General features: G+C 33.6%; 1 protein-coding gene across 3 annotated transcripts; it reads right to left on the bottom strand.

Moving 5' to 3' along the window:
• LOC123915757 (probable WRKY transcription factor 20) lies at nt 1–6,898 on the bottom strand. Of its 3 annotated transcripts, none has more exons than XM_045966982.1 (6): nt 6,075–6,898; nt 4,441–4,617; nt 3,591–4,137; nt 3,327–3,453; nt 3,098–3,247; nt 1–823 (listed from the first exon to the last, which is right to left on the bottom strand). In XM_045966982.1, the coding sequence occupies exons 1-6, from the start codon at nt 6,330–6,332 to the stop codon at nt 334–336; spliced, it is 1,749 nt and encodes a 582-aa protein (XP_045822938.1). In that variant the 5' UTR covers nt 6,333–6,898; the 3' UTR covers nt 1–333. The 3 variants fall into 3 exon arrangements, with proteins under 3 accessions (XP_045822938.1, XP_045822937.1, XP_045822939.1); XM_045966981.1 differs by having other exon boundaries at nt 3,327–3,492; nt 6,075–6,658; XM_045966983.1 differs by lacking the exon at nt 6,075–6,898 and adding an exon at nt 4,902–5,137 and having other exon boundaries at nt 3,327–3,492.
• Between the last annotated feature and the right edge of the window lie 8,269 nt (nt 6,899–15,167).

Consider the following 15,167-nt stretch of genomic DNA (forward strand, 5'->3'; position numbering starts at 1 on the left):
AGAACAGGCTAAAAGCTATTTCTTATAAATAGTTGAAATCAAACACTTTTACAAGGGTTCTTGTGGAAGCAACTTTAGTATCAGCTTCACATATTTGTACAGAAGAATTTGTATATATAATTATACAAAACAACAATCAGATATAAAGTCAACCTTAAACGACACAACTACAGCTAGTTATACCAAAGGGGTAGCTCTCAGATAGTGTGATAGGAACATAAAAGAACTATCAGCATTTTCAAAGAGAAAACTTGCCTTTGAAGCTTTACCAGCGAAAAAGAGGAAAGCCAAATGATACTCATAATTTCATTTTATTTTTGTTGTGTAAGCAATTTACGGACCCATAAGTATTCTTCCCATGTTCGGTGGGCAAGGATAAGCCGAATGGTTTAAAGATGAATTATCACTCGGATTTTCTCTAGAACCATATGGATTTGAGTTGTTATTTAGTACACCAAAGTATACTGGAGGCGGAGTATTATGAACAAACTTGAAACTGGAATTGCTGTTGTGATTGTGAGTTTGGTTCTCCCCATATTCAGTAAGCATCATTCTCCCTTGATTGTTTGATCTATTTTCAGCAGTTCTTGGGCTAAGGCCCATTCCAAGGTCAAGGCTAATAGTATCACTTTCTTCTCGCCGGATTCTTGTATGTCCACCTGCAGCTGATGGTCCTGCCATATCATGACTATTATTCCTTGCAGTTGGTACATCATGATTGTGTTTACCCTCGTATGTGGTTATTACAGCTTTTGGATCATGAGATGCCCTCTCCACGTGTTTTCTAACCGGGCAACCAGCATTTGTGCATTTGTAATAACTCCTGCGGAAAGCAGCAAGGTTATACAAAAAGATGCAATAAATTCCCAGATTTTTAACAAATACAAAAACAATGTTGTCACTAAAGCAAAAAGATGCAATGAGATCTAAGTACAGCTGTGATTTACATTCCATGCGAGGTTTTTACTAAGGCACCAAAATCAAATTCCATTACAGTGGAAACACAAGAAGAGACATGTTTAGATACACTTCATCTTATACAGTGCTGTCAATCGCAGTTCAAATAAAACAGCAATTTGTAAAATTCCACTAAGCGATTAGTTTGTGCTAAATACTCCCTCCGGCCTTAATTATAAGCAAATTCTACTTTTTAGATTCATTGGAAAATCAATGTATTTGGCCTTAAGTAAGTCTAGATACATTGGTATTCAAATGAATCTAAAAAGTAGAATTTGCTTATAATTAAGGCCGGAGGGAGTAGCAGTTTGTGCTAAATAGAATATCGTGTAGCATGTTTACCCTCTATTTGGTAGCACTTTGTGCTAAATAGCATATCGTGGAACACTGGCGATTAGTTCAAATACAGCTATGCCATAGCGCCGCAATTTGACAAACACCAATCATATTGATAGTCAAAGTAACAATCACAGGACTTGAGATGCATGAAACATGTGGCACTATATAGTATATCCATCATAGGGGTCAATTAAAGATTGTTCTAAGTGCCCAATGAATTTGGAAAATGATACAAAAGCAGACCATATCTAAGTTTTGTAAGGTTGAGTTAGGCCCAACTTCCCATTCTAAGATGGTTTTGTAAGGTTGAGTATTGAAGTTATATCTAAGTCTCACGTTGCCAAAGTTTTTGGGCTGTGCAATGTATATATGTGTTTGGCCACCTCATCGTATGAACTAGCTTTTAAGAGTGAGGTCCCTTTAACATAGACAATGACAAAATTTCAGATAGTATTCAATTTAAATCTATAAGACTAGAAGAACTACAATATTTGGCTAATGGGATGATAACAACTGAAAGAGAATCTTCATAATCAGTATAAACTAGTCAATCATGCAAATAAGTAAATATCTTATTGCCGCTCCTTTTCCCCTAAAATGCTTTATAACTCACTATTAACCTACTGCCATAACCATCCTTATGCTTGTAGACATATTTTCCTGAGAGCATTGAAGTAAACATGTATTCCTCTACAATTTCTTGATATCTAAGTATCTAACAGTTCTCCATTTACCACTGTGTTTATTTGCATATTCTTACTTTCTTAGTGGTGATGCTCTAACAATCGAATTGCTTTCTTTGCCAATATGTACACCCTTATAAGCAAAAAAACACTTTAGATTCATTGAACAATTGATATATCTGGTCAATAGTATAAACCAGATATACCAGTTATTTAATGAATCTAAAAAGTATTCTTTGCTTATAATAGCGACCAGAGGGTTATGTAATTATTTTAGTTCCTCTTTAACCCACCATCATAACCTGTCAAGTGTCAATGCTAATTCCACCTACAACTTTTTCATAGGATCAGCCTTGTACTAATTTGATTTTGCAATTATTTCAGTGTTTCTTTGCTGTTCATAGCAATGATGTTCTTACATTTAAACTGATTCCTTAACCATAATGTATTTAATTATTTTCCTAACCTACCATCATCACTTGTTGTCAGATTTTATATTGGAAATTCCGCCTTCATTGCGGTCCGCCCCCATCCGTCTAATTGCGGCATTTGGGTTGCCTTCATTGCAGCCTCCAACACCTTCATCGTGTTGGGTGTGAAGGGGTGGATTTAGTCCCACATTGCTAAGGATATGGCCTGTGTAGCGTTTATATAGCTTGGGCAACCCTCACCTCACAAGCCGGTTTTGTAGGGTTGAGTTAGGCCCAATATAAAATTTGACACTTGTCAATGCCAATTCAGAACTGGTGTACAGCATCGATTTCCCAGGCATCAAGCCATCAACCTTAAACTATCTTTGGATTTCACAATTAATTCAAACTGAGGACTCAGGAAATAGATAATAGAATCCTCTGAATGAATATCACAACTCTTAATATAACCTTGCATGATGTTATGATTTAGAATTTAGAATAAACACCATTACAAAAATGATATAGGATGCAACTCTTTTCCCTTTTCCAGAATCCAGAAATCATTTTCTCAAATCGTATCCAAATAAGGGAGAAATATTTTTCTTTTAAACTAAGGTTTTGTTTTTGTAAAATAATCCAAAACAAGCACAATAAATTGGACTTAAATTTAGTTTATATTGTATAGTCATCGATGTGAGGGCGTACCTAGGGTTAGGATTCCCTCTTACCACCTTCTGCCCATATTTACGCCAGCGATAACCATCATCCAATATGTCAACCTCACTCAGAGTTTGTACAACGACACGTGGCTCCCGGATAGGCTTAACTACAGGAGTGATGTCAAGATCCATTTTTCTGCTCAATAAAAAACTCATGATCAGCAAGTGTACAAGCAACAACAAAAAAATTAGAACCCTGGTCTAAGTCGTCAAACCTTCGCTTTGAGAAAGGATCGTCTTCATCAACCTCATCATTACTCCGGTTAGACAAAAACCCTGCACCCTCTGGACTATCAGCATTTGTTGCTATAGGCGATAGCTCTGGAGTACTGTCACGCTCAGCTGCATGAGACATCTGACCATAATTATTAAATCCTTTGTCTACAATTCAAGAATTAAAAGAAAAGAAAGGCATGTTATTTGTTTGACACTAAGTAAGAATAGAATGGAATCAATGGGAAGTATTCATCCAGTATTACCGTCTCGGCTAGTCAAAGAAGCCCTATCAGATCTATCTTCTTGCACAGACATAACATTTCCACCAGAGTATCGACGGCTTGGTTGAGGTTTAGGATGATCATGTGTTCCTTTGTAAACTATTTCGGTAATTTGGCCATCATGAGAGCGTTCAAAGAGTTTCTTCACTTCACAGTTAGGATGTGTGCATTTGTAATAACTGCGTGGAAATTCACATCCTTTAACAAGCTTCTGCCCATATTTTCGCCAATTGTATCCATCATCGGATGCCTTGTCGGCAGCAACTTGTCCACTGCCCCTACCATCAACTTGTGATGCTTGAAGCCCAGTTGGTATGTTGCCACTGGGATTTAATTCGTCCAAATTGGCTTCAGCATGAGCACTAGCCCCTGAACTAACCATTTGAACAGGTGATGATGATAGACTTATTTCATCTGAAGGGGCAGTTATTTCTCTTTTGACTAATGGTGAAACAAAAGATTGAACTTTTCCTTGACCATCTATTTGAGCAGGTTTTTCACATGCATGGTTGTGAAAGTCAACAGGAACCTTAGACAAGTGAAGAGCATTATGTAAGTACTATGCAACAATTAGCAATATTCAAAACAAGATTAACCAGAACATTGTACATGACAACTAAATCCGTTTCCGCTTTACCACCCAAAAAAATAAGAGAAAAGGACTAGTGAAAATAGTATACTTAATCATCCTATCTTGTTAAATTAGTACAGTTTATCATTGGATAAAATTAAAAGGGGGCGGGGGGGGAAGTGAAAGTCAAGTCTGTGTGTCCACAATCCACCTTAGTACGCTTATATTCATCAATTTTACTAATATCAAGTAATTCATTACCATATTTGATCTACCGTGCGGTTTGAACTCAAAGAAGCTGTATTTTCCGTCATCAACAGTATTACTATTGAAGCGTCCACTGGTTACAGGAAGTGTAGCAGACGCAGAAGAAGTTATAAAACCATGTCCTATTTGTTGAAGCCTAGGAAGGGAACCTGTTGTGGGTGAAGGTTCTACCTGCAAGAGACAAGAAAAGTTATTATATAATCTAAAACCCTCTTACCGCAGGAGTTGTTGAATGAGATCAACAATCATAAAATCAAATATATAAAATGACATCGTAAAGAATTTTATTTTGTCATAAAAACAAAGTTGGAAAAGAGATGAAAAAAGAAATGGACAAAGTAACAACAACTTCTAGAAAACCTATGGCCCTAAACAGCAGTCAATGGACCGATGAATTAATAACAAAAACAAAAAAACACAGAAAATCATTTAAGTTGACCATACAAATCAACTACCTATGCAGAAAGAGCGATTACAATCAACTAATCAAGTATAATCAAAGTTGGTGATTTTCTCCACACAATAACATCGCATGTTTCTTTGGTGCCTATAAGATGAAAGATAGCCGAATATATTATGATCTATGAAACTTATATAAACACACTCAGAAAAGCCACTCTCATATGAATCTTGAACTGCACAAGTTAGGTTAGGACCACCCCAACTATGAACATCAAGACAATCAATTCCTTTCAACGAAAAAATATCTTGACACAGAATCTCTGGCGACATTCCTTATACTATTCCAATACCATGTTATACAGAACTAAAAAAGGATCCACTAACTAATCGTTGGCGCAATGCATCGATTCATTTTTTCCATTTCCACATGTATAAATGGAGTGGAAGAATCTCTCGTGCTCCCTATAACACCGTTAAAAACTAAAAAGGGAAAGCAACAACACAAAAGGAAGAATCATTATGTGAAAAAACAACCCTGAAAAAAAAAAAAAAGAGCCATTATAAAAGAAAGTCATATTCCAATTTCCAACAAAAATACCATATTCAGCATAAAGCAGCAAAACAAAATTTGTATGCGAGCATCAGAATCTGACTGTACCAACATAAACCACTCAAATAATAAAATCTACCATGTGAAAAAGATCAAACACAACAATGCACCATCCAATATAAAAAGAGAATAAACAAATAAGCAAAATTAAATTAGCCACAAATTAAACAAGCACATATACTCTTACAAAGTCACAACAATTTTCTAACTTTACATGAAACACACAGCATCTCCAACTCATCAACTATTACATCACATCAATTTTAAGCCCTAAAAATATTAATATTAATTCCAGCAGAATCAGAATAATGCTTCAGATATGCTGTAATTGTATAGTGAACATCAACAAGAAAATCACACTGAAAAAAGAACAACACATTTTTTATATGCCACTTTTCAATTCAATTAGGTCAAGTAAAAATACCATCTTTGACCAAATTCAACTAAAAAAAAAACACATTTTGACAATAAATTAACTTACCCATTTAATTTTCTTACTTTTTTGAACAATCCCAAACAGATCAAAATTGAACATTGATACTACATTTTACATAATCAACAGAGTACAAAATCAAAACCCTAGAAACCCAAAATAATTGAAGTGTCATTCACTGACCTTCATATTTGAGAGAAGAACGGGGGATTCAAGAAATGAAGTCGGACTGAGTCCCGGCGGAATTGTTAAAACCGGTGACCTAGAGATCGGGAGCTTCGCCGGAGACATCAGCTTGTATCTAGCTCCGGAGGTGTTAGCTGAGGTGGTAGCTCCATCTGAAGCAGAATCGGGTCGTGACCCAGTTCGATTTGGATCTTCATGATCATGTTCCATCTCGCCGGAAGCTTGTCGCCGGAATTGAGGTTCGCCGGCGTCCATTGAGGTGAGAGAAAGAGTGTGTGGGAGAGAGTGGGTGAGTCAAAGCTGAAGAAGGAGGAAAATAGAGAGGGGTAAAAGTGTCATTTGAAGTTGAGGGAAACAGTGTTTGATTATTGTTTTGTGTTTGTTTGATGATTGAAGGTTGTGTTGTGTGTGTGTCTGAGAGAGTGAGACGTAGTTGACTTGTAACGTTGTGATTTGTTTCTGTTTCTCTCTCTTTCTGTGTTATGTTTTTGATGTTTTCAGTGGTTTTGGATTGTCATTTTAAACGTTTTCTGGTGTCTCTGTTCTTCTACTAGCTCTTATGGTATCTTTCCATGTGATGTAAGAAACAGTACGTGAGTCAAGAGATAAATAATAATATTGTAAAAAAATATAATGTCGGTAAATACTGATAAGTTAGTGTTTGTAAGAAAAAATAAAATAAAATTAAGCTATTAGATTTGATCTGGTGGTATGATAAGAGGTTTGGTTAGTATGAATGGGGTATTGGATTCAATCCTCTAATACGTTGTAAACCAAAAAAAAAAAATGAATGGTTGATCATAGATAAGTTAATAAGGTGCAAATCCTCCATCAAAAAAAAAAATCAAATTTAATGCAAATCATTGGATGAGTCAAGCACCTATCAACATCATAATTAAAACTCTGTTTCTTATTTTGAGTCATTGTTAAATTGTAATTTTAACTTTGTCCAATAATTGAGCCTAAGATAGCATATGATTATTGAAGATATGAGTATTTTTTTTCCTTTCTAAATAATCCAACAGCAAGTCAGTCAAATCAATTGAATGTACTGTTTAATATCTTTCTGAAACATATGAACACCCCTAAAGTGAAGAGTATGCTCTTTAGGATTAATAGGTAGAGCACAACAAATACCCAACCAATTTAACACTTCATCTCAAAGCTGACAAAAAAATTACAATAATAAAACAAATGAGTAGCATTCCTCTCTTTCCCGCAAGCGTCATAGCACATCAAAGAAATTTATACTTTCACGCCTAGCCAAATTTTTTTTTGTAGGAGTTCAATTAGACAATATTCTTCAAACAAATAAAGACATTTTCAATGGAGCGAAGTTGTTCTAAGTAATTTTGTTAATCTCTACTGGTATCACTTGTTCAGCCTGGGCCAAAATATTATAAGCTCATTTGATCGTGAAGCCTTCTTTAGTGTTTGGTCTCCAAATCCACTTGTTAGAAGCATTGTCATGCAAACTCACGGTCGTCGGAGAACATCATTTCGCGAGGTCTAAGGGCTCGTTTGGCCCAGCTTGTTTTAGGCTTTAATGCACTTTTGATAATATATTATAGGCTTTAATGCACTTTTGATCCATCTATTTTGAAAAATATGAATTTTTGATCCCCTATTTTAAAAGCCAACTTTTTGATCCCGCTATTTTGAAAAACATGAACTTTTGATCCCCTGTTTTAAAAGCCAAATTTTTGATCCCCGTATTTTGAAAAATATGAACTTTTGATCTCCCTCTTTTAGATTTTTCTGAATTTTTGTCCATAAACTCAACTTGATCAAATTTTTGCTGATGTGTCAAGATCATTAATGACGTACTACTCCGTCCCAAAATATAAGCAAAAATGAGTCAAAGAAACTTGATGTATTTGGTTAAAGATTTGGATCAAATACATTCACTTTTGTTAACCAACTTTTGCTTATATTTTGGGACGGAGGGAGTAGCAGTTTCCATGTTGTCAAAACGTTTCTATGCCATTAATCTTTTTTAGGGTAAATGATCATTTACCCCCTGCAAAATAAGCAAATTTTTGTTTACCCCCCTTTCAGATTTTTTTTTCTGTTTACCCCCTGCAAAAGATACATTCTTTCATTTACCCCCCTACGAGTATAGCAGGACATCTGACTGTGCGAATCTGCTGACGTGGCTTGTATACATGGAAAAAATTCATTTATATTTAATTTCAAAATTCCACGTCATCTATTAAAAAAATTGAAAAAAATAATTAAACCTCTTTTTTAATTAAAAATTCTTAAAATTCACAAAATTACACCAAAGTTCTTTAAAAAATACTTTAGTTTGATTTTTTTTAAAACTCCTAAATTTTCAATAAACACTAAAATTCCCAAATTCAAACAGCAAAAATTCAAAAATTTGATCATCAGCAAAAATTTGATAAAATTGAGTTCGAGAACTAAAATTCAAAAAAATCTAAAATAGGGGGATCCAAAGTTTAGGTTTTTCAAAATTGGGGATCAAAAAGTTAGCTTTTAAAATAGGGGATCAAAAGTTCAGGTTTTTCAAAATAAGGGATCAAAAAATTGGCTTTTAAAATAGGGGATCAAAAGTTCAGGTTTTTCAAAATAGGGGATCAAAAGTGCATTAAAGCCAATATTATAATTTTTCCGAAAATAAACTGTTTTTTTTTTTTTTACTATAGCTTTTAGAAATTGTTGTTTGGCCTAGCTTCTTACTTTTAAGTAAAAAGAAGAGGAAAAAAAGTTAGGCCAAACAAACCTTAAATTGACCACACAACAACATGTCAAACTAGAGTCAAACCTAATATAATCATTTTCCTAGCATCCAACTAAAGAAATCACTCGAATAAATCTACTATACCATGAGGGGAGACGAACTCTACACTTAACCACCTAGAAATACAATACTACACCTTGGAGCTCACCACACAAGTCACAAACAAGTTATCAGCCGACTCAACCGGCGCCCCACAATAAACGCACGACATATCGCTAGTATCAACCACCACCCTACGCCTCAAAAGATTTTGGCCAGTTATAAACACTCTATCCTACAACAATTGCCAAGAGAACACAATTACTTTTGAAAAAGTCCAAGACTCCAAAATCCTATCAAGCGAAGAATTAATTCCCTCAGGAGTACTTCTAACATCCCTATCGATAATCCTATAAGTCGATTTAACTAAGAACTATCCACTAGGGTGATGCTTTAACATTTTATTGCAATGTTTTATTAAACTATAATATTAAAGATATTAATTAACTATATTATATTGCAATGTTTTAACATTTTGCAAGTGTAGCATCATTTTAAATTGTAGTTTAACAAGAGAGAGAAGGAAAAGGGATTGTGTGATTTAACTTGTAGACTTTTAAAAAGAGAGTGTGGTGGATCATTTTGTACTGAAAGTGTTTTCACTGTTGGACAAAGATATTGTAACAAATTGAATATTTATCTTTTACTACTCCATGTTATATTGTTTTTCTAGCAATAAAAAATTATCTTTTGGGTATCTGATTTTCTTGGCTTTGGTAAGATTTGAAAGGGAAAGTTGTGTGCCAAGTACCAACTTTATGTTACTCTTTACCACAAAAAAATTCAGTGAAGAGATTGGTGCGGAACTACATATCATTTTCTTCAAAGTTGAAAGCCTAGGTCACACCAAAATTGGCTCCCCAAAGGGTTAGATTCAAATAATCTTTTACTTCTTTCTAGATTCAAATAATTTAATCACACTTATATGAGAGTCAAGTTTAAGTATTCGGTTTCAAGGCTTGACATTGTTTGATTGGGCGGTGAGTTTTCACGTTCATAGTAAGATTGTAGTAAAAAATTTTTGTTTGCAATGAAACAATAAAAATCGAACCTAAGACTCATGCATTCTACTAAAATTTTTCACCACTAAATTAAATCTAGTGACTTAGATTGTACCAAATATTTTTACACTAATGTAAAAGTTTGAATTTATAGCTTTCCGATTTTCACGTTAAACAAATTATTGGGATGTGATTTTAGAATTCGCGAATCAGTTTTTTCTAGGACAAAGATTTAAAGTAAGAGAGTTACCCTTATGAAAAGTTTACTTCATTGAAAATTTATAGTAAATTGATAGAATTTTGAAATTAAACTCAAGTTGTAAACGGAATATCTAGCATGTGTTAACCGCAAGAACTAAAATCAAAATAATAAGAATAAAAAAAAAAAACAACGATATATCTGTAATAAGTAAGAACTATAAAAATATACAGTTAAGTAATATATATATATATATATGCAAATATATCATTTGTTTTCGGTCTATGTAAAAATATATATATATATATATATATATATATATATATATATATATATATATATATATATATATATATATATATATAGTACTGTATATTTTTATATAGACCGAAAACAAATGATATATTTGCATATATACCAAAAATAAATTAGTGGGGGCTTTTTGTGCACGGATGATAAACAATCCAAAAAATTTGACTTTGGATTTTATAACTACAAAACTTTAAATACATCTAAATGAGGAAATCATTGACCCTATCTAATCAAAAATGGAAATTACTTCGACTTCACTCAACAATAAATAGAGACTATTTATTCCAACATCTTTTTTAGATAAAGACATTTTTTTTTTTTAACTCTCTTGATTCCAAGGGGAAGAGGTCTAGTAATCCAAAGTTCTGCTGCGAGATAAGTAAAGTCTGACAAAGAATTATTCTTATCAGAAAATCGAACCCAGGTTCTCCCAAACGATTCGTCTCAGGGAGAACTCATTAACCACTTGAGTTCAATGTCTTGAATACAAATCAAACCATTTAATCTCGAATAACAATATCAATACATACAATGAAGAGGATACTAAAAGATACGAAGACTAGTTGAAATATAGACCCTCTAGTTAGATCATGAGTAACTCTATAAGCTTGTCGTCTAATAAAAGCTAAATTGTAGCTAGCATTTGATGAAATTAGCGACCTGCAACTAGTCAAAACAGTGTCTAGTTCATTAACATAAGCATTACCATTTGTTATAACGTTAACCACAAATTAACAGTTACTTTCAAAATTGACTTGAGCATAACCACTTCCTATTGCAATCTGGAGAGCAACAAGAAAGGTTGAAACCTCACATTCAATACCAGGAGCAACATGATGTATGCATTGTTGAGGCAAAATCCACTTTTGATGTTTTAAAATTCACAAACATCTTTAATTATATTTTAATTAATGATTCTGATCATTTTGTTAGCATCTTATCAACTGAGTTAAACTCACGGATGTTTTGTAAACTTGGTTTTATTGAGAGTTATTAAAAAGTGGATCACTTTTGTCCATTGCTAATGCTATGATGTACATATTAGCTATGAATTAACTTTGATCTAGGAAAGGGTAAAGTTATAAAAACATTTTCGTTGAAGTTTTATTTTCACTCCTCTCCCCACCTCCTGTATAGTTGAGACAGAAAATGGAAAACAAAAAAGAAAGATGTACTTATGGCCATGATTAGGTGAACATAATTGGAAAATAATCAAGCATCTATAGGGCCTTAACGGCTTGAAATGTGGTTGGATCATAGTTGTGATTGGTTTTCAAATTCAAATTATGTATTACCATTTTCTCTTTCTATTTAGAGGTATGATATCTTTCCACCCTAATGAATTGCAATATGATATTTTCTCTTTAGGCCCCCCATGGTTCTTTTTCACCTTTTGGATTTTACTTTTTTGCCCTTCAATAAAAACTTCGGTTTCTACGAATCGAATTTTTTTTGCCTTGAAAAAAAAATTCGGTTTCTGTTAACCGAAATTTTCCTGAATTTGAACTAGAAAAAACTTCAGTTTCTGCGAACCGAAGTTTTTATCAAGGGCAAAATTGGAATATTTGGGGGTATAAAAGATACATGGGGGCCCCGAAGAGAAAATATCTTGCAATATATTAAACATGTCACACCAAACACACTTTGCAAATAAAAGTCTTCTATTTCCATCATGTGCTTGCTTCATCCTCTCTCTTCCTCTATTTTATTTTTGTTAAATTATTTGATAATCCTAAAGCATGAATCACTCATGCATGATATATACAATCACTACTTAAGTAGCAAAAGAGTAAAAATGAAAACGCGTGGGACGCACGAGAAGCGGATAAGGAGGCAAAAGAAATTCTCTAAGCTTATACCACAATCAACTACTAAGCCAAAAGTAGGCATTATCAATATGAAAGTAATATGCATTGCCCAAATCACATTAAAAGAATCTCCTTGAGCTAGAATATGACGAATTATATTTTAAATTATAATATAATAACCTTTCAACCAGTTTGGTAAAACTGAATTTCAAATGCTCAATAATGTTGTCGTTAAATCATATCAGCCCATCTTTTCTTTCTTCCTCATGTATAGTAAGCTTACAATAGCCTCACCTCACCACACTGTATTTGGTTCTAGAAATGAGTGTAGATTTAATATGATCCACTAATAATTATATAAACAATAATGTTCAGTATTTGTCCATTACAGGAAGAGTAGAATAGAAGTTACTTAAAAGATATGAATGTGTGCAATACTTAGCCGTATGTCACACATTAAACATCATGAAAAATAACAATAAGTCAATATTACATTTTTTTTCTTCTTATAGAGCCTAAAACTCACACACACACAACTGCAAAATCACAAATTCAAATCCGAGTTAAAATATCCACCGTCCAGCTATCAATTTCGGCATTGTCAGATGAGTTAAATCTTACTAACCAACTCTTATTTCCAATATTTATTGACTAGTAATTTCTAAAAGGGCACAACCCCACTTTTAAATTTTTATTATTTTATGAGTTGATAAAAGAAACTTGTAATTTTGAGAAGTATGAATTACAGTACATAATTTACATCAAACAAGTAAATGACAACAACTTTAAAATATAGGAAAATGCAAGGCAATTCACACTCCTGATTATTATGGGCTAATAAAAATCACTTTCATGTTTTCTTAGAATTTATAGATGAATTGTCTATTTTGTTCTTCTAATGAAATTCTCAGCACTCACAAGCAAAAACCAAGAAAGCTGGCCAGTCTTTCATTGGAACACATTGAGTATACGTCTCAACATGCAATCAACTGAGTAAACATTAATTTCCACACATATATAACAAGGTCTCTTACATGTTACATTACAGAAACCATCAATATCAAGGTTATAAAAAGGTGAGAGGCACATCTACAACAATTACAATCTATACAACAGCAAACTGTATTGCATACACATCCTTTCATAGGTACAATATCACTTCATGGGTAGAATAGTTTCACATTTCTTCAATACATTAACTTTCTTAAGACTTATACACCTATTCTCACTCACAAGTAGGGTAAAATAAATAAAATTAGAGGGTTAACTACCAACTTGTAACTTGCTACACATAAAATATATAGAAGCTTCATAAATGGTCATAGTTGCACCATAGGATTAACAAAATCAACTTGAAGTACACAGGACTAGAAGCATTCACATAGAACTTAAATACCAGATAAATAATAACTTTCTTAACCTAGTTCTGTGGTGCACAAGTGAAGTAGGTGTCATACCATGCAGAAGTAGGTGATGGGACTTAATGATCCAATTATGGAAAATAAACTTGTGCAAGATGCAACACTATTTTACTTGACCACCATAAAATCAACCACTTTTTTAAAGTTATTACTATCATTGATAGTGAAATTTTCATCTTTTTCTTGATCTCATGACACAAAACCTAGCCTGAATCAGAGGCACCAGGAGTTTATTTTTCGACGTTTTAACATCACTTCCCCTGGACTCAATCAAGGGGTTCAAGGCCATGGTCCATCAATGTATGATCGATGGGCACCCAAACATGTCACAGTTTGGTCTGCTTTCCACAAAAATGAGACCTCAATTATTATGGACAAAAGCATACATAGCATGCTTTAATTAGCATCCCCCCCCCCCCCCCCCCCACGTCGACACTACTAATATAAAAAACATAAGACACAGACATGAGTGTGGGACACCAACGCATAATCATAGAGGTGTCCATGCTTCATAGCATCTAACATCAACTAATCTACCTGTGCAAAAGATTCAAATGACTCAATTGGAATTAGTTCTTCAGGTACACAGAATCAACCAGTAAAAATTATATCTCAAACCTGCAGCTCAACTGTTGAATAGACAATGAGATATAATCGATGTACACAAATGGTTATCAGAAAACAGTACTGTATATACTAGACAATATTAAATGGTTAAAACAGAGAAATCAGACGTGAGAAACTGCACTGTATATCATTCCTGTCGGTAAGGGTATTCTAAGGCTTTGTTTGAGAATTTAGAGGGAGGAAAGTAGAGGAAACAAATAGAGAAATCTTCCACATTTTATGAGAGGTTTTTTTTTAGGAAATGATAAATGAATGCTTATGATTAATATATTTTTAATTTTGCGAATATTATAACAACATAGATTAAATTTGAAGAATTCGTATAAACACTTCAAAAACCTCGTCCAATATAACTTTTGAGTTCCTCCGAATTAGGAGTATTTTGTATTATGAAGAAAAATTAATCCTCCAAAGCTCTCCCCTCAAATTCTTTTCTTTTTTTTTTGAACGGCAAATATATTATTAATAATAATCAAGTCTCTGCACAAGATGGACAGAGACCGGCAAGAGAAGCTACAAAACAAAGGCGCCGTATATAAACAGAACACCAATGAAAAACCAAAACAGACACCACCTAGCAGAGGTCCACTTCTAAACCCATACTTAGAAAGACACTTATAAACCCTCCTCAAATTCTTCTATTCTTTCCACTTGCTCCTTCCTCTTTTTTTTCAAAACCCTCCCCTCCCCTCCAAACTCACAAACAAAATACGATTGATAACGAAAAGGAAAAATAGGAGGTGTGAAAAGAAAGACATAATAAAAAGAACAATTACAATTTACAACTGAATACATCTTGCTTTGCCATCCCATTAGGATAGCTCACTATGCGCAGGGATGATAACAATTAACACGACTCCTGAAAGCCTAATGTTAGTTACATAAATGCACAATATTTTTGGCCTAAAGCATTTATCTT

Source organism: Trifolium pratense, linkage group LG3 (genome assembly GCF_020283565.1).
Source record: "Trifolium pratense cultivar HEN17-A07 linkage group LG3, ARS_RC_1.1, whole genome shotgun sequence".
In the NCBI taxonomy this organism is placed as follows: Eukaryota; Viridiplantae; Streptophyta; class Magnoliopsida; order Fabales; family Fabaceae; genus Trifolium; species Trifolium pratense.